This window comes from Pipistrellus hanaki, assembly GCF_964339955.1.
Source record: "Pipistrellus hanaki genome assembly, chromosome: 2".
Lineage (NCBI taxonomy): Eukaryota > Metazoa > Chordata > Mammalia > Chiroptera > Vespertilionidae > Pipistrellus > Pipistrellus hanaki.
Genome location: NC_140504.1, coordinates 183473427 through 183492043, shown reverse-complemented (window position 1 = coordinate 183492043; position 18617 = coordinate 183473427). Strand labels below are relative to the sequence as shown.

The 18617-nt window shown below is 56.0% G+C and overlaps 1 protein-coding gene across 2 annotated transcripts in view; it reads left to right on the top strand.

Moving 5' to 3' along the window:
• The first annotated feature begins 1684 nt into the window (after window positions 1–1684).
• OPRD1 (opioid receptor delta 1) overlaps window positions 1685–18617 on the top strand; it is a 33399-nt gene continuing 16466 nt past the window's right edge. Inside the window, exon 1 of one of the 2 annotated variants that reach the window (XM_084875119.1) lies at window positions 1685–1879. In XM_084875119.1, the coding sequence (XP_084731245.1) occupies window positions 1863–1879 (17 nt within the window). In that variant the 5' untranslated portion in view covers window positions 1685–1862. Of the gene's footprint in view, window positions 1880–11496; window positions 11706–18617 lie in introns of those variants that run through there. The other variant, XM_084875118.1, reaches the window with a different exon arrangement.

Below are 18617 nucleotides of genomic sequence, written 5' to 3'. Positions count from 1 at the left end.
GGTGAGTCCTCAGAGGGTTAGGTGGGAAGCCTGGGTGAGGAGTCTCCTGTAGCTGATTGGGGGGCGTGGGCAGCAGCGGGGAGGGCCAGAGCGTGGAGAGGAGGGGGAACTTGAGAATTCCGGCTTTGCTCTTCCTGGGAAAGGGTAAGAGCCTCGCACACAGATGGATAGCTCAAGCCGGAGAGTGATATGGGTCAGAGTCAAGAGTATCACCCCGAAGCCTCAGGAACCCCAGTGTGGTCCCATTCCACCCTCCTTGGGGCCTTTATTCCTCTAACCAGTGTTTCCTGGGCACCCACTGTGACCCCAGCCCTCTGCGCGGTGGAGAGATCAATCAGGCCTGATTTCCCCCGGGAGGAAACAAAGCAGGTAGAAACAATTGCTTTATGGGATAGTTTAGTGCCCGGCTTAGCCTCCCCACCTGTAAAATGGGTTGATGCATGGATCAAGTGCTAGGAACAGAGTAATGGTTGGCAGAAAGAATGTTCTGGGAGGGACAGGAGCCCCAAGGAGGGTGGTTCTGGGCCGGGGCAGGTCAGGTTAGGGAAGGAATATGAGAAATGGCCCCCATTCCCGTGGCGTTTCAGACCTTCCCACCACCTCACCCCATCCTCTCCACACTGGCTCCCTTCCCTTCTCTTCCCCTGGCCTCCGCTGAGCCCTCTGACCACAGGGTCTGCGCACACATGGTTCCCAGACGTCACATCTCACCTCCGGAGTCCCTTTGTCCGGAAGTTGTCCTGGCCTCTGTTTTGTGGGCCCGACCCCCGGAAAGCCCTGCTGACCTCCACGTTCCTCCCTCTGTAACTGCATCTTCATCGGTGTAGTTTTAGGGTTGGTGTCTCTTTTTCCTGGACGGTGAGCCCCAGAAGGCAGGAGCACATCAGCTGTCGTGCACTAGCGGGTCCCCAGTATTACCTGGCTGTTAGACACCCCCCTTCCCCCAGTCCGCTGAGCGAATGAATGGGGAATGAACAGGGAACAAGAAACCATGGATACCAATGGTTAGCTACGGGGCACTCACTGTGTGCCATACAGAGCTCTTCATTCATCTCTGAGCCCAGGGGTGTGGTCACCCTCATTGCACCGGGGAGGGTCATGGAGCTGAGAGGGTAAGGGACTCGCTCAAGGTCACCACCGTTCCTGAGTGCAGAGTAAGAGGCGGATTCACCTCCGGGTCCTTCTGACCCCAGAGCAGCCAAGGTGTGTGCGGGGCTGGGCGGGGAGGGGTGTCCCGGCTGGGGTCGCGGACACCGAGCCCCAGGGGCTTCTGTGGGAGGGCGTGGGCGCTCCCCGCCCGGCGCCCCGCGGTGTGAGTGCCCGCCCCCGCCGCCTCCGGGCCACGTGGTGCGCGGCGGGCGGGTCCGGGGAGCCGGCGGCCCCAGTTGAAAGGCTCGGGGCGCGGGGAGCGGCGGGCGGGCTCCGGGCAGCGGCGGGGCGGCCGGGGCGCTTAGCGGGCGGCGTCGGGGCCTCGGCCTCAGCCCTCGGCGCGCTCCGAGCTCCGGGCGCTGCGCCCAGGGCGCACGGCGGGGAGAGCGCGGAGCCCGCCGCCCGCCATGGAGCCAGCCCCCGCCGCCGCCGCCGGGCTGCAGCCCCCGCTCATCGCCACGGCCCCGGACGCCTTCCCCAGCGCCTTCCCCACCACCTTCCCCGGCGGCTTCCCGGGCGCCGTCCCCAGCGCCGTCCCCACCGCCTTCCCCGGCGGCTTCCCCACCGCCTTCCCCGGCGCCCTCCCCAGCGCGGCCGCCAACGCGTCCGGGCCGCCCGGCGGCCGCAGCGCCTCGTCCCTCGCGCTGGCCATCGCCATCACCGCGCTGTACTCGGCCGTGTGCGCCGTGGGGCTGCTGGGCAACCTGCTCGTCATGTTCGGCATCGTCCGGTGAGTCCGCTGGGCCGGGTCCTTTTCTGCAGGGGCGCATGGGACCCCGCGCTGAGCCCACTTTCCCCGGGAGAGGACGGGAGAGGACGCTGGGTTTGTGTCTCCGTGTGCGTGTGCGTGTGTGTGTGTGTGTGTGTGTGTGTGTGTGTAACTAATGGCTGGGGATCATCTGTTGGCATTTCTTTCCGCACCAGGCACTGTGGGACAGTTTGGGGACAGTTGGTGCACCTGCCACTTTGGAGCGGGTGGTTCTGTGTCTGTGGCTGTGCCCAGGCACTGTGTGTTTGGACTTCTGAGCCCCATGGGGCGGGCAGAGGTGTGTGAAGCGCCGTGGAACTCCGGGGGAGACGGCTGTGTAAGGCTGTCTGTGCAGGTGGGGGGAGGGGGGGGGGACAAGAGAGTGTCTGCAGGGTGCCGTGGGCGCTTACCAAACCTCATTTGGGGATTTATCATCTGCCGGGTCCCTGTGTTGGTGTGTGCTGCCCCACACGGTCAGTTTGTGATTCTCTGTGTATGGTAACAGGACAGTGTGCTGCTTCTTGTCAGATCCTTGGAACAGAGGGAGGGGCATCCAACGTGTCCTTAGACACCTGTGTGTGTGCATTTGCCAGTGGAGAGCCCATGGTTCCTGTGGGCCAGCCAGTCAGTTCTTGTTATTATTATTATTTAGTCTATTTATATTGGTTTCAGAGAGGAAGGGAGAGAGAGAGAGAAACATCAATGATGAAAATCACTGATTGGCTGCCTCCTGCAGGCCCTCCCCCCACTGGCCAGGAATCAAACCCTGATCTCCTGGTTCATAGGTCCAAGCTCAATCACTGAGCCACACTGTCCAGGCCAGTCAGTCCTTTGCTCTTATCCCCCGTGGTCATCTGGTCGGGAGCTCTGGGTGTGATTTTGAGAGGCCTCAGATCCTCTTCACAAATGCCCTTCCCATTTTCCCTCCTCCCTTATTCTTCTATTTTTTTTTTTTAATTTATATTCCATTGATTTGTCCTGTCAGTATAATTTATTTAGCAAGTTCTAATTTATTCATTCAGTTTGCTCTTCCCCTCCTCTCCCCTAAGAGTCTCTTTCTGCCAAAGGCAGCAGCGGTGTGACTGGCCGGAGTTTGTGCTTTCCCATCGGGCAGTGAGGCTCTCTTCTTGGAAGCCACGAACCTCTCCTCACGTCTAAAACACCCCTGGCTTGCCCCAGCAGCGGCCCCCAAACCAGCTCTACTAGTTCCCAGCCAGCAGAAGCATGGAGAGGCAACCCCTGTTCTTGTGACAACAGAGATGCCCTGGCATTGGCTGTTAGTTGAAAACGGGTCCTCGTGCTGGTTGACCAGGGGCACAGCCCTACACCTCTCTGGGCTGTGGTGCCGCCAGGCCAGGCGGAGGGAGACGTGGACCCAGAAGCTGGAGGTGTGATCTGTGGTGTCAGCCCAGTCACGGATGCCCATCCGAGCGGGAACCACCATTCCTCCAGCCCAGGGGTCGGCAAACTCATTAGTCAACAGAGCCAAATAGCAACAGTACAACGATTGACGTTTCTTTTGAGAGCCACATTTTTGAAACTTAAACTTCTTCGAATGCCACCTCTTCAAAATAGACTTGCCCAGGCTGTGGAATTTTGTGGAAGAGCCACACTCAAGGGGCCAAGGAGCCGCAGTTTGCCGACCATGCCCCCAGCCCAACCTCCTGCCTGCCTCAGTTTCCCTGTGCTATGGATGGAGACCCAGTCTCCTCGGCGGGGAAGGACGGGTTTCTGCAGGGCAGAGCGCAGGGCGCTGGAGTAGGGCGTTGGGGGCGGTGTGTGGGTGTGGAGGGGCCCTGGCATCCGTGAGCTGGGGGCGGGGGGGATCGTTGCCCTCCCGGGAAGAGCGGAAGACACAGACTCTCCTGCGTTTTCAGTGACTCATCACCAGCCACAGCGGGCAGAGCCCCCAGCACAGGCAGGCCGATCTCTGCTTTGTGTGTGTGTCAGTGATTCTCTCCACTTTGCTTTCCTGAACTGGCTCTGGGGTGTGGGCGAGTCACCTCGTGCCTTTGAGCCCCACTTTCTTCATCGGTAGCATGAGCAATAACAGGACCTTCTTCAACAGGGATTCTGTGAGGTGTGGACGAGAGAGCATATGTAATGCAGCTGGCCTGGTGCCTGGGCCCAGTACATGGAAGCCGAAGAGGGGGAATGTTCCAGATCCTTGAGGATCTAGTGTCTAGTAAAGAGGGGAGAGTGAGGGAGGCATTTGTCCTAAGGTGGGGCTGGAAGTAGCCACTGTTCTGGGGGTTCCAGGTCCCTGGCACACACCCCCTCTTGGGGAGCCCATGGTGCTCTCGTCCGAGGGAAGCTGAGTGCCAGTGTGTGCGGTCCCACTTCCAGCCCCTTCTCTGGGGCCTCTGGCTGGTGGGCTGGTGAGCATAGCACCCCGCTACCACCCAGCAGGGGGAAGTCCTCACGTCTGAGGGCCCACTCAGGGGGACCTCGGGCTCAGCCTGCTGAGGGTGCTCCCAGCCAGCCTTCCTTAAACCATGTCATCCAATGCATCTTCTGCCCTGGCTGGTGTGGATCAGTGGATAGAGCGTCAGCCTGTGGACTGAAGGGTCCAGGCTTTGATTCCAGTCAAGGGCACATGCCTGGGTTGTGTGCTTGATTCCCACTGGGGAGCTTGAAGGAGGCGGCTGATCCATGATTCTCTCTCATCATTGGTGTTTCTACCTCTCTCCCTCTCCCTTCCTCTCTGAAATCAATCAAAACGTATTTTTTTAAAAAATGAATCTTGTCAGCAGTGTAGCTAGCCCCCAGAGATCCCCACTTTGCAAGCCCATGGCCAACCGTGTGGTGATAACTGTATATCTGGGTCTGAATGAGGTAATCCTCACCTACCTCCCTGACTGGTGAGCACTGGCATCCTTATCATCATCCCTGTTTCACAGACGAGGAATCGGTGGCTCAGAGAGAGGCAGGGTGACTTTTTCTCCTAAGGGCCCGCAGCTGGCCTAGACCCGGAGCTGGAACCCTGGTCATGTGGCTCCGTGTCCAGAGCTTTCCCCAGAGTTGCCTGGGATGGGCGACAGCCATAGGAATGCACGGGAGCAGGGGGCAGAATCTCTCTCTTTAAAAAAAAAAAAAAAAAAAAAAAAAAAAATATATATATATATATATATATATATATATATATATATATATATTTTATTGATTTTTTACAGAGAGGAAGGGAGAGAGATAGAGAGTTAGAAACATCGATGAGAGAGAAACATCAATCAGCTGCCTCCTGCATGCCTCCTTACTGGGGATGTGCCCGCAACCAAGGTACATGCCCTTGATCGGAATCGAACCCGGGACCCTTCAGTCCGCAGGCCGATGCTCTGTCCACGGAGCCAAACCGGTGTCAGCTGACTCTTGTCCTCCTCTGGTTCTAGAATCCTCAGAGAATGAGGGGCCCAAATGGATTGTGAGCCCACCCACCCATGCTGTTCAGCCCAGGCATGTTAGGCTGCCGTCCTTGGGGGAGGGGCAATGAAGGAGGATCCAAGTTGTCTATCCCCACCGAGTGGGAGTTTAGGGACAGGGTGGCTGCCTGGGGCGTGGCTTCTGCTGGTCAAGTCCAAGAGCAGCGAGGAGAGGGGAGCCCAGGCAGAGAAAAGCCCCTGCGCTAGCTGACTCTCCACATAGGGCCTGGCACAGCCAATAAGTGAGTCAGTTGATGGGTTGAATGAATGAATGAGTGAATGAGTGAATGAACGAATGAATGAATTCTGCTTGTCACTTTTGAGCTCAGGCGTTTTGGAGTGCAGGGGGAAGGTTTGCAAGGGAAGACCCCAAGACCGCTTGGGGCAGGAGAGCAGGGTGGTGTAGCGGCAGAGCTGGGCCCCGAAGCCGGACATAACTAAGTTCAAATCCTGAGTCCACAGCCACATACTGGCTGTCTCTGGGGCTTGTGACTTCACCCCTGAAGCTCATGTCTTTGCCTGTAAAGTGGGAATACCGTGAGTCCTAGGTTGTGGGGATTAAGTGTGATAATGTGTTGTCTCAGAGCCTTCCAAGCCCCTTGAGAACAGGAGGGTCTCTGTGTGATGGAGTGAAAGAACTAATGAATTCAGGAGAGTTGTATGGATGCACTGTGCTGGAGGCTGAGATGAGGAAATGGGGAGGGAAAAGTACCCAGCTCGGCCCTATGGAGCGTAGGGTCCGGGGGGAGAAATGGACGTTCGTTGGTCATCCAACAAGCTCACATCTGTCACTGCCGGGGCTTGAGGGGCCCACGGTGTGGGGCGGGTCTCACCTGGGCAGGGAACTCAGAGAAGGCCTCTGAGGTGCTGAAGGATGACGGAGGGGTAGCTAAGTAAGAAGCTGATAGAGGCCAAAGCTGGTTTGGCTCAGTGGATAGAGCATCAGCCTGTGGCCTGAAGGGTTCCAGGTTCGATTCCAGTCAAGGGCATGTGCTTTGGTTGCAGGCACATCCCCAGTGGGGGGGGGGGGGTGCAGGAGGCAGCTGATCGATGTTTCTAGCTCTCTATCTCTTTCCCTTCCTCTCTATAAAAAAATCAATAAAATTTATTAAAAAAAAAAAAAGCTGAGGGAGGCCTGGCTGGTATGGTTCAGTGGTTGAGCATCGGTTTATGAACCAGGAGGTCATGGTTAGATTCCAGGCAGGGCACATGCCCTGGTTGCTGGCTCGATCCCCAGTAGGGGGTGTGTAGGAGGCAGCCGATCCATGTTTCTCTCCCTCTCCCTTCCTCTCTCTTTTTTTTAATTTTTAATTTTTTTTATTTTTTTATTTTATTGATTTTTCACAGAGAGGAAGAGAGAGGGATAGAGAGTTAGAAACATCGATGAGAGAGAATCATCGACCACCTGCCTCTTGCACACCCCCTACTGGGGATGTGCCCGCAACCAAGGTACATGGCCCTGACCGGAATCGAACCCGGGACCTTTCAGTCCGCAGGCCGACGCTCTACCACTGAGCCAAACCGGTGCCGGCTCCCTTCCTCTCTCTGAAATCAATAAAAACGTATATGTTTAAGAGGCTGAGGGAGGAGCCTCTGATGGGAAGACTGACACAGAAGAGGGCTGGGAAAACAGAGCACTGGGACCTCAGAATCCGACATCACGAAGCATTCTGCATTCTTCCCCCGCACCTGCTGGCCTCTCCCCCCTCCTGGGCATGCCTGAGAGGCCCGCCGTCCTGCGGGGTGCGGAGGGCCCTGGGAATCACGCTGTTAGCAAACAGCCTGGTGGGGAGACGGAGCAGCCTGTGGGACAGACAGGAGGCCAGGACTGGCTCCCCTCGCCTCGCTGCTCCTGGGCCTTTGCCAGCAGAAGCCACGCCCCAGGCAGCCACCCGCCCCCCGGTCTCCGCTCAGTGGGACAGACACCTCGGACCCTCCTTCCTTGCCCCTCCCCCAAGGACAGCAGCCTGGAACACGGGCCGCGTAACCTCAGGTGTGGACAGGGTTTCTCAGGCCCTCTGGCCCCGAGTCCTGTGGGGGGAGTTGGGCGGGCGGCGGCTCTGTGGGTCCTCGGAACGGAGGCTGGACAGCCCGTTTCTGGGCAGAGCCCGTGCCTGGAGCCGGGCTGGCATCTTAGAGTTCCCTCTGGCAGCCCTCTGGGCGGGTGGAGTGTGCGGGCTTTCTGAGAGCCACCCCCTCCAGCTCCCTCTCTTCTCTCTTCGTGGCCCAGGACTTCCGGGTTTGCCTGCTCCAGAATCCAGGGAGCTGATCAGGGTTGGTGCTTTTCCACTTGGCTTCTTCTTCTTTTAAAAAAAAATATATTTTTATTGCTATCAGAGAGGAAGGGAGAGGGAGCGGGAGAGGTAGAAACATCCATGATGAGAGAGAATCATGGATTGGCTGCCCCCTGCATGCCCCCTAGGGGACCTCCAGCCCGCGACCCAGGCATGTGCCCTGACTGAGATTTGAACCCGGGACCCTATGGTCTGCAGGCCGATGCTCTATCTACTGAGCCAAACCGGCCAGGGCTCCACTTGGCTCCTTATCTGTTCCACAGTCTGTCTCCCTACCACCACCTCTCCCCGATCCTGGTTTTGGCAGATTTACACCCTGCGATGTCTCTTACCAGCCCACCCCTGCCCCTCTTGATTCTCTGTTTTAGGCAGTGTGCCGCTCTGCTCCTGATCTCTCCCTCAGCTCCTGTCTCCTTGTGTTATCTGCTGGCTCCCCACCCACTAAGGTCCTCAGCAAGTGGGACGGCCCCGCTGCCTCTCAGTTCCTTCGTTTGTAAAATGTCAGTCCTGGTACCTGCCTCAGAGGCACTTTTGTCCTAAAGATATGACGTTGATAAAGCTTTGTGTTTTCCCTCCCATCCCAGGTGACGGTAGCACACAGCAGGGACAGGAGGTTGGGCCAGGCAGCAGGGCTGGCTGGCCCCTCTGTCTGCTGTCGAGGTGCCAAGCATTGCTGGGATATGTGCTCCAGTGTCAGCTTTGCAGGGTTAGAACTCTTTAAAAAATATATATATATTATTGATTTTTTTCTGAGAGGAAGGGAGATGGATAGAGAGCTAGAAACATCGATGAGAGAGAAACATCAACCAGCTGCCTCCTGCACAACCCCCACTGGGGATGTGCCCACAACCAAGGTATTATACATGCCCTTGTCCGGAATTGAACCCGGGACCTTTCAGTCCACAGGCCGACACTCTATCCGCTGAGCCACACCGGTTTCGGCTGCGGGGTTAGAACTCTTGATTTGGGGGCCCAGCATGAGCTCCTTGCCTTTTGTGCCCCTCCCCTCTCCCGGGGCCGAGCTGGCCAGAAGAGGTCCCAGTGAGGTGAGGCGGTGCCCTGCCAAGGTCACAGCTGGAGTTCAGGCCGTGCCAGCCTCAGTTCCAGCGCAGCCACATCCTGGGCAAAGCCCAGCTCCCCGAGCCTCGTTTCTGCATTTGTGAAATCAGGGTGCTCTGTGGTGGATGGTCGGAGAGATTAGTGAGCTCATGCACATGGAAGGTCACAGCCCAGCACCTGGCCCGGCGCAGGCCCTCGGCACCCCGGCAGCTGCTCCAGGCCGCGCCCTTCGTGGCTGTGAGGCCAGCTGGTCTGCACTTCCCACCTTGGCCCTTTCCTGCTTCCTGAATCGTCTGCACATTTACTCACTCAACAAGCATTTGCTGCTGCTGATCCCCCAGTGGGGCTCTGCTCCCACTGCCCGGACTCTCGCTGAGGCCTCAGCACCGCCCCTGGCTCCCAACACGGCCATGGCCCTCCGGACCTCCCGGCTGGTTACAACTCCGGGGGCCAGTGCGGCTCCCGCAGCTGTGGGTCCTGGGGCTCGGGCGGTGGGGGAGGGGGAGGGGAGAGCATGCTGGGGAGGTGATGCCTGGGCTGCACTGTGATGGGGGCAGCAGTTGGCTACCAGGAGAGGTGGGGTGGGCGCTCCAGGCAGAGGGAACAGCAGGAGCAAAGCAAGGTTCCGCGGAGTTCCTGCAGGGGGCAGGGCTGGGCGGCTGGGCCGCGGGCGAGGCTGAGGGGACAGAGGCCGGGAAGGCCTTGCCAGCAGGTGTCCTCCTGGCCGGGCTTGTCCAGGAGCCTGCTGTGGGCGAGCTCTGGCCAGGCTTGGGAGCCAGGGGTGAACCCAGCAACTATGGCCTCTGCCTCCCACAATTCCCTCCATGGACCAGCCCCAGGTACCTGGGGGGCGTCCTTCTGGTGGGGATGGGGCGGCGGGGAGCTGGACTCAGGAAGGAGACAGCCTGGCAGGGCTGTGTTAGGGGCTGGAGGTTGAAGGTAGGCTCCAGTGTCAGGTCTGGGCAGCGGGAGCTGGGCTGGGCAGGTTGTCGGGCCCCAGGATAAGGTGGCCATGCTGGGAAGGAGGGAGCGTTGGGTCACAGGCCCAGGGGGAGGGAGTTTGGAGCAATGTCTGTCCAGAACGGTATTGAAGAGGATGCATTTGGTGTGGGTGGGTGGGTGTGCGGTGGGTTGGGCGGGGCGGGCCTCAGTATGTGGAAACCAGAGAGGCAGCTCGGTGACGGGAGAGAGAGCTGGGTGACCTTGGACCGGCCCCTGACACCCTGGCCTCAGTGTCCCCCGAAGCACTGTCAGACCCACAGGAAGTCAGGAGGCGGCCAGGTGACTCATGAGGCCGGGCAGGAGAGCGAGCGCGGCCCCAGGCTGGTGTTCCGGCTCTGCCTTCTGGCCTTTCCCGGAGCCAGCACTGCCCAGGCCCCGGCTTCATCCCTGAGGAGTGTGTGTGACTCAGACCCAAGCGACCGAGTCCCGGAGTCCCAGAGGGCACCGAGGAGCCCCTCCCGGGCGTCGGCCACCCGCCAGAGGCTTCTCCGGGCCTCACAGCGGCGCTGCCGTGGGGACTGGACATGCTCCTGGATGGGTGAGGGGTAGGCGGCCCTCACAGCCGGATGGTGCAAACCCAGTCTTTCTGACTGCAAAGCCACTCCGCTGCAGCTCTGCTACGGCTGTCCACGAGACACAAGAGGAATGGGGGGAGAGCTGGGGGTGTCTGTTAGAGCAGGGGGAGCAGGGGAGATTGTAAACCTCTGAGGCCTCGGTGTGGGGTGACAGCTGATGAGAGCCTGGATATTGGACCCAGACCGACCTGGGATCATGCCCCAGCTCTGCCACTTACTGAGAGAGTGCGCTTGGGCCACGTGTACACAACCTCTCTGGGCCTCAGTTTTCTCCTTTGTGAAATGGGAGTAGCAGTAGATCCATTGGTGGTTATGAGGCGTGATGTGAAGGACTGCAGCACAGAACCAGTAAACGTTCAATAAACAGTTTCTCTTATTATGTCTACTCAGAAGAGGAATGAGACTCGCTTCTCAGTCATTTGATCGATATTTATCAAGCCACATAGGAAGCAGACGTATTGGGTGGATACTTCAGGGAAACTTTAATATTAGAAATATTCTTTTACTATAAAGATAACACAGTGCTTATTTCAAAGAAAAGCTTTGCTAATTTGGTGTGTTTCTTTCCTCTCTCTCTCTCTGTCTCTCTGTTTTAATGACAGGAGGATCACACTTCATTGAAATCCTGAGCACATTATATAAACTATTTTGTAAGCTGCCTTTTCACTTAACATTATCTCATGAGCATGTACTCATGGTATCAAACAGTCTGAAAACATTATTTTTTTTTAAATGGCTGCATTATAAGAGTGCGTTCTATGAGGGGGACTTACATTATTTCTAATGATTTAAAACTATTTTAATGATTTTTTTACAGAGAAGAAAGGAGAAGGATAGAGAGAAACACCGATGAGAGAGAAACATCAACCAGCTGCCTCCTGCACACCCCCTACTGGGGATGTGCCCACAACCAAGGTACATGCCCCTGACAGGATTCGAACCTGGGACTCTCAAGTCTGCAGGCCAACGCTCTATCCACTGAGCCAAACCGGTTAGGGCTATTTCCTATTTTATGCCAATGTAAATAATGCATCTGCAAACTTTCTGGGACACTTACGTTCATGCACATTTCCTATGACTTCTGTAAGAAATTTTGCAACTGTCAAAGCTCTCCAGGAAGATGTGGGCTGCTGTTTAAGGTGGGGATCGTCCCGTCACGGACTGCGTGCAGGAGGACACTGCATGGCCACCGGGTGCGGTTTGGCCCTGCAGATTTGACAAGACAAACCATTCCAGGACCCCCCCTCTCCCCTCCCTGTGGCTGAGATTGGAGGAATGCTTCTCAGATGTGATCTCAGGTTCCCTTCCTCCGCTTCCTGGCAGATGAGCCTGGACTGGGAGAGGAAGGGAGGGCTGTGCACGGGCCAGGCGTGATTTCATTAAGCTCAGAGTCCTGGGACCTCCAAATCCAATTGGCTACCCAGAGTATCGAAACATGCCCAGGAAGAGGGGTAATTGTGGGGTGAGCAGAGCAGAAAGCCTGGCTCAAATGAGCCATTTAGGCCCCATTATCCGCCGGGAGACACACGGTGGGATGGGGCATCTGGGTTGTGCTCTGGTGCTTTATAGCTGCCGGTGCAGCTGCGAAAATCAGCCGCTTTGTCTCCGGCCCGGGTGGGTGTGAGCAGAAAGAATCGTGTCTCTCTTTTGTAGCTTTCTGAGTCATTCTTGGTAAGTGGAAAGGACTCACACTTCGAAGTCCTTTGCGGCCCAAAAGCACCCAGAGGGAGGGAGAAACAGCCTCTCTCTTCCCCCTGCAGAAGCAACCTTTCCACAAGGCATAGAACTTCGAATCGTGATCCTTCTCCTTATTGAACACCTACGTGTGCCAGATGCTCTGCTTAGAGACGTGCCTACCGTATCCCTTTATTCCTGATTCCGTGTGAGGTGAGCCCCCGTTTTATAGATGAGGAGAGGTGGGGCTCAGAGACGTGACAGAGACTCCAAGTTCTGATCTCAGGGCCCATTCTCATCACCTCTGTCCTGGTTTCTGCCACCTCGTACGTCCAGTGCAGCCCGTCCAATTTACAAATGAGGAAACGGGGGCCTGGGCATGTTCTGTGTCTTTTCAGTTCGCGGCCAAGTCAGGGCTGGACCCTGCTTGTCCCTAACCCCTTGTCCCCTCTTCTTGCATTTCTTTCCGCGCTTAGAATTGCCTGGGCTAAGGGGGAGCCCAGGGGGAGCTCGAGGTAGTAGTTCTGGGAGTGCGAGAAGTGGGGTCCTGCCCAGGCCAGGGCGGCCTAGGTGCTGGTGACAACGCCTGAGAGGCCCCAGAGAACCCTAAGTTTCGTCGGGCAGCTGCTGGAGAGGCAGCCACATCCTTAGAGGTGGAGAGGTTGGGATTCCAGTCCAGGTCAGCTTCTTATTTTTATATTTTATTTTATTTTTAAAATATATTTTATTGATTTTTTTACAGAGAGAAAAGGAGAAGGTCAGAGAGTTAGAAACATCGATGAGAGAGAAACATCGATCAGCTGCCTCTTGCACACTCCCTACTGAGGATGTGCCCGCAACCAAGGTACATGCCCTTGACCGGAATCGAACCTGGGATCTTTCAGTCCGCAGGCAGACTCTCTATCCACTGAGCCAAACCCGTTTCGGCTCAGGTTAGCTTCTTGCTGGCTGTTCACCCCTGGGCTCACCCCACTGAGCCTGTTTTCTCATCTGTGAAATGGGGATGATAGAAAAACGCTTAATTGTCCAGAGCCTGTCACATAGAAAGAGGGGAGACTCACACAAAAATAGATGGTCATGAAATAGTGTTTTCTTTTTTAAAAAAATATATATTTATTGATTTTGGAGAGGAAGGAACAGGGAGAGAGAGATAGAAACATCAATGAGGAGAGAGAATTATTGATCAGCTGCCTCGTGCACGCCCCCCACTGGGGATTGAGCCCGTAACCCAGGCATCTGCCCTGGACCAGGGATCAAACTGCAACCCCCTGGCTCATAGTCTGAGGCTCAGCCACTGGGCCGCGCTGGCCGGGCTGACATAGTGTGTTCTGACTGCAGTGGAATGGCTCCTGTGTTTGCCTTCCCCTTACACCGGCTGCTCCTGGAGGGCAGGAGCTGTGTCCCATTCACCTCTCCTGTTTCCCAGTTCCATCCCTGGCCCTAAGGAGCCGTCACTAAGTATTTCTTAAATATCTAGTGGACACTTTGTTAATGAGATTCCCTCTCTTGTGTTGGGTTCTGTAATAAAAATCCCCCAACTACCAGACAAGAGGGACGTAGAAGGTGCAGGGACCTCAGGTCTCGGTTCTCTCTCGAATAACCCTTCTCAGCCCAGGAAATCTCTCCTCCAGGGGCCTCTCTGACCCCCCTCCTCTGTGTGACCCCCCACAGAGCCCTATCGGGGTCCCCTTACAGCAGGGACCACCCACATTTCCAAACATGTGATTGGTCATCTCTTTCTCTACCCCCCAGTGAGCAGATGTGTGGTGGGAGGCTGGGTGAGGGGGATCTTTTATCCAAAGCTGGAGCTCCAGCCCAGGGGCTGACGCTCAGGTGTTGGGTCAGTCAGTGCCTGTAGGAGGGACCTGTCCTATTTCCAGGGACACTGGAGGAACTCTGCTGTGTCCGCCTGCTCCATCCCTTCGTCCAGCCGTCCGTCCGTAAGCCTCAGTGGCTTCCACGAGCATGTGGTGGTTCTTGGACGAAACGGAACAAGGAGTCTGCCCGGGTTATTGCTGACCTGGCCGGCCTCCCTGCTCACGTTCAGCTCAGCGGCCCGCGTTTCCACATTCCAGCCCTTACACTCCCGTGACACACTCGCTGGGCCTCATTCTAACTCATTCTAACCAACCACCGTCCTTCCGCAGGCTTTGCCAAAACTGAGACAGCGAGTTAACTGCTGGCCACTCGCCACTCCTTAGAGGGTGGGCAGGGCTGCCTCGTGCAGCCCACGCTGCCCAGCCATCCTGTTTTGCCCGTCGGAAGAGCAGCCACCCTTTGTCTGCAAATAGAGGGAGCCCCCGCTGGACCCCTGCTGGCTGGCAGCTGCTGTATTTGAGCTGCTCCCACAATGGGCAGAGCCTTGGCGGTCACGGCTGTCGCTGTGCCTTGGTTTCCTCATTTGTAAGACAAAGGGATTGAACTTGACATTCAGGGAGAAGAAGGTGTGGTCGAGGTTAGGAGTGTCTGAGCCTCAACGTTCCTCATCTGTAAAATGGGGTCACTGCTGCTCACCTCCTGTGGTGGCTGTGCAGACTCAGGGGGACAGCGAACACCACGTGGCCCTTGTTCAGTGAGTGCTCGGTGAACACTCTCACCAGCCATCTTTCCTTTCAGGGCTCACGTTCTGTCGTCCCGGTGGGGAAAAAAAGTCCTTTTGTTGGGAGAGCTGGGGAGTGGAGCTGTTTTAGCAGACATTGCTTCTGTGTGTCAGGCCCCGGCCGGCCACACGGCGGACCCCTCTCTGTTCCTTTCCTTGGGGCCGCCCTAACGAACTGCCGTACACTGGGCGGCGTACGGCAGCAGTCCGGAGGCTAGAGGTCTGAAACCGAGCAGAGCCCCCTCCCGCCGAAGGGTCCCGCGCAGACGCCTTCCTTCCCGGCTCCTGGGGCTCATCGGCGATGCCTGGCCTCCGGGGGCTCGCGGCCGCATCATTCCGGTTTCAGCCTGTTTCCCTGTGGCTGCGTTCCTTCTCTCTGTGTGTCTCTGTTTCCTTTTGTGAGGACACCAGACATTGGAGTTAGGGTGCACCCTTATCTCGTATGGCGTCACCTTGGTGAATTTCATCTGCAAAGACCCCGTTTCTAAAGAAGGTTGCATTCTGAGGTGCCAGGTAGATGTGAATTTTGCGGTTCAACCCAGTACACTCTCCTGGGCTCCCTCTCCTCCTGTGTGTGAGGATGATGATAGTAGCATCTCATAGGGTTGTCGGAGTGATTAAATGAGATCATCTGTGTACATGTCACGGTGGGATTCTGTAGGCGGTGCCAGGACCGAGGAAGCACTGGGTCTGTGTAGCTGCGGTGATGGAGATGGTGGTGAAGATGAAGACGGGGACGGGGACGGTTCTCTCCATGGACCTACCCTGCCGTGGCTAATCACTGGACATGGGGACTATACCCTAGGCATCTACTAAGAGCCCGGAGCCGCTTCAGGAAGGCTGAAGCCTTGGACCGGAGCCCCCTTCCCCTCTGGCCTCAGCTCTCCTGAACCCTAACCTGGGACTCCCCCGGGGATGCCACTGGGAGAAGTAGGATGTGGCCTTCCAGAAGTCAGGAGAACCAGTCAGAGAACATGTGACCTTGTGCCTTACACCTTCCCTCTCCAGGCCTCAGTTTCCCCATCTTTAAAGTGGGAGAGGAGCCGAAACTGGTTTGGCTCAGTGGATAGAGCATCCATCGGCCTGCAGACTGAAGGGTCCTGGGTTTGATTCCGGTCAGGGGCATGTACCTTGGTTGAGGGCACATCCCCAGTGGGGAGTGTGCAGGTGGCAGCCGATGATGTTTCTCTCTCATCGATGTTTCTATCTCTCTTCCTTCCTCTCTGTAAAAAGTCAATAACATACATTAAAAGAAGACATATGGGATGACAACAATAACCAAAACTTACATAGACGCTCACTTCTCCTCACGTTTCTGTCCTGTGGGTGTGTCACTCAGCGCACACACTTCCCACTTTAAGGAGATAAGGCAAATAAAAAAAGAAATCACCGGTGGGGTTTGCCGTGGTTCTTGCTAAGCTTCACGGAGTCACACAGGAGGCTACGAACCGGAGGGCTTTCATCTGCGCGGGTCCCTTGGAAGAAAGCCGGCAGTCATTGTCTCCCCCGGGGCTCAGGTTTCCGGACCCTGTGACCCGGCTTAGCTGGAGCCAGAGCAAAGCTCTCCTCCTCCCAGCCGTCGTCTCCATCATCTCCCGGGTCAGTCCCCCTGTCCTCTGAGTCCTCCATCATCTCCTGTGTCAGTCTCCCTGTCCTCTCAGTCCTCCATCATCTCCCGGGTCAGTCCCCCTGTCCTCTGAGTCCTCCATCATCTCCTGTGTCAGTCCCCCTGTCCTCTGAGTCCTCCATCATCTCCCGGGTCAATCCCCCTGTCCTCTGAGTCCTCCATCATCTCCCTTGTCAGTCTCCTGTCCTCTGAGTCCTCCATCATCTCCCGGGTCAATCTCCCTGTCCTCTGAGTCCTCCATCATCTCCCCTGTCCTCTGAGTCCTCCATCATCTCCCTTGTCAGTCTCCTGTCCTCTGAGTCCTCCATCATCTCCTGTGTCAGTCCCCCTGTCCTCTGAGTCCTCCATCATCTCCCGGGTCAGTCTCCCAGTCCTCTGAGTCCTCCATCATCTCCCGGGTCAGTCTCCTGTCCTCCGAGTCCTCCATCATCTCCCCTGTCCTCTGAGTCCTCCATCATCTCCTGGGTCAGTCTCCTGTCCTCTGAGTCCTCCATCATCTCCCGGGTCAGTCTCCCAGTCCTCTGTGTCCTCCATCATCTCCCGTGTCAGTCTCCCAGTCCTCTGAGTCTTCATCGTCATCTGGGTCTCCCACACATTGTGCCCAGGAGGCATTTGCTCGGTCTTTGCAGGAGCACCTCCGTGGCCGTCCGGGGCCTGCACAGCCTCAGGGCCACTTTCAGCCCAATTGTTGAAGCCTTGGTGGTGACAGTGCCCGCGGAGTCCCTGGCCCAGGACGGGGAGGTGCAGGGAACGGGGGGTTTCTGGAGAGGTTTAAAAGTAGAAGGAGATGGAGAAGTTGTGATCTGGGGGGCCTGTGTGATGGGGTGCAGCTTCAGCTGACCTTCTGCCAGCAGTGATGCCAGGTAGGGAGGAAATACATGAAGACCTCGTCCGGTATTGGGTGAAGGAGCCAGCCATGGGGCAGAGACCTGGACACCTGGCCTCGGGAGCCGTCTGTGCTGCCTGGGGCACATGGCCACGAGGGTTGACACTGCAGATCCCACGGGAAAGGGATTTGTTCACTTACTTGCCTGGAGAGAGGGGAGAAGCTCGAGCCCAACACCATCTGTGCCTGTGAGGTAATCACCTGCGTCGCCTCGGGCCTCCATTCACCTAGCAGTGGTGTCTTCTTCACTCAGAGAAGCACATTAATGATACACGAGGGCAAACCACGGTGGGGCTCCAGGAATGGCCACACCGTGCTGAGAAGGCAGCTCACCAACCAGCCACAGCGGCTGCCGCGTACCCAGCACTTCCCTGTCTAACCAGGTCTCCCCACGGCTGGCTGAGATGTGGACCGTTCCTGTCTGCACTTTCCACCTTGGGCCAGGGAGCAGGGTTAGGGTTAGACTCTGTGATTCCATGGACAGAACCAGGAAAAAAGTGCCAGGTACGAAGGAGCCAGTCTTTAGCCCTGCTCCATTCCCTATCCACCACCACCACCCCACCCCACCTCCCCCCCCAAAAAAAGAAAAAGAAAGAGAAAAGAAAGAACTTGCCTACCCTGTGAGTTGTGCCAACAACAGGACGGGCTGTGCCTGCAGGTGAGGGCTTTGCTGTCTCCAACACTCAGATTCAGGCTGCGAAGCCCTTTGACTGGAGGGCCACAGAGGGAATGCCCTCCCTATGAAGTCTCCTTCTAGCTCAGATTCTCGGATTTTTCTCTCTAGAAGAGCATCAGTTAGCTGGGTGCACGAAGATGTGTATCAGCATTATCTGTAATAACAAAAAGAGAGGAGACAACCTGTGTGTCTTTCGACCGGGAATTGATTAAGCAATTGTATCTGGGAGCTTTAATATCTCTAAGTGAAACTAGATCCAGCCTGAAGTCTGTTCTTGAGTTAAAATTGACTTTTATCCTCTTAAAGGGTTGTAAATAAAATAAAATGCAAAAGAATATGCAACAGATATGGCCTACAAAGCCTAAAATATTTTAAAATATATATTTTTTATTGATTTTTTACCAAGAGGGATAGTTAGAAACATCCATTAGCTGCCTTCTGCACGCCCCCTACTGGGGATGTGCCCGCAACCAAGGTACAAAACCCTGACCGGAATTGAACCTGGGACCCTTCAGTTCGCAGGCCGATGCTCCATCCACTGAGCCAAACCAGTCAGGGAATAAAATACTTACTCTCTGTTCAGAAAGAAGTTGGTTGATCTCTGGACTAGAATAACAATCAGATTGGTCACCAAAATCTTTATCAATTTCTATCTATGGTTCTAGAAAGATGCTCACAGCATAGTTTTGAGAGAAACAGGTTACATAACAGTATTAGAGCAAGATCCCAATGATATAAAACAGGGCATGTGTGTTTGCGTGTTATCTGTAACGACGGTCTGTAAGAGTAATGATGTTTTAAAGCTTTCTTTATTAAACGATTCTGCATTGTTTGGACATTTTATAGTGAGCAGCTGTTATTTTTGAGCTCCCCCAAAGCATCTGGGAATATTCATTTGAATTCGGAATACTC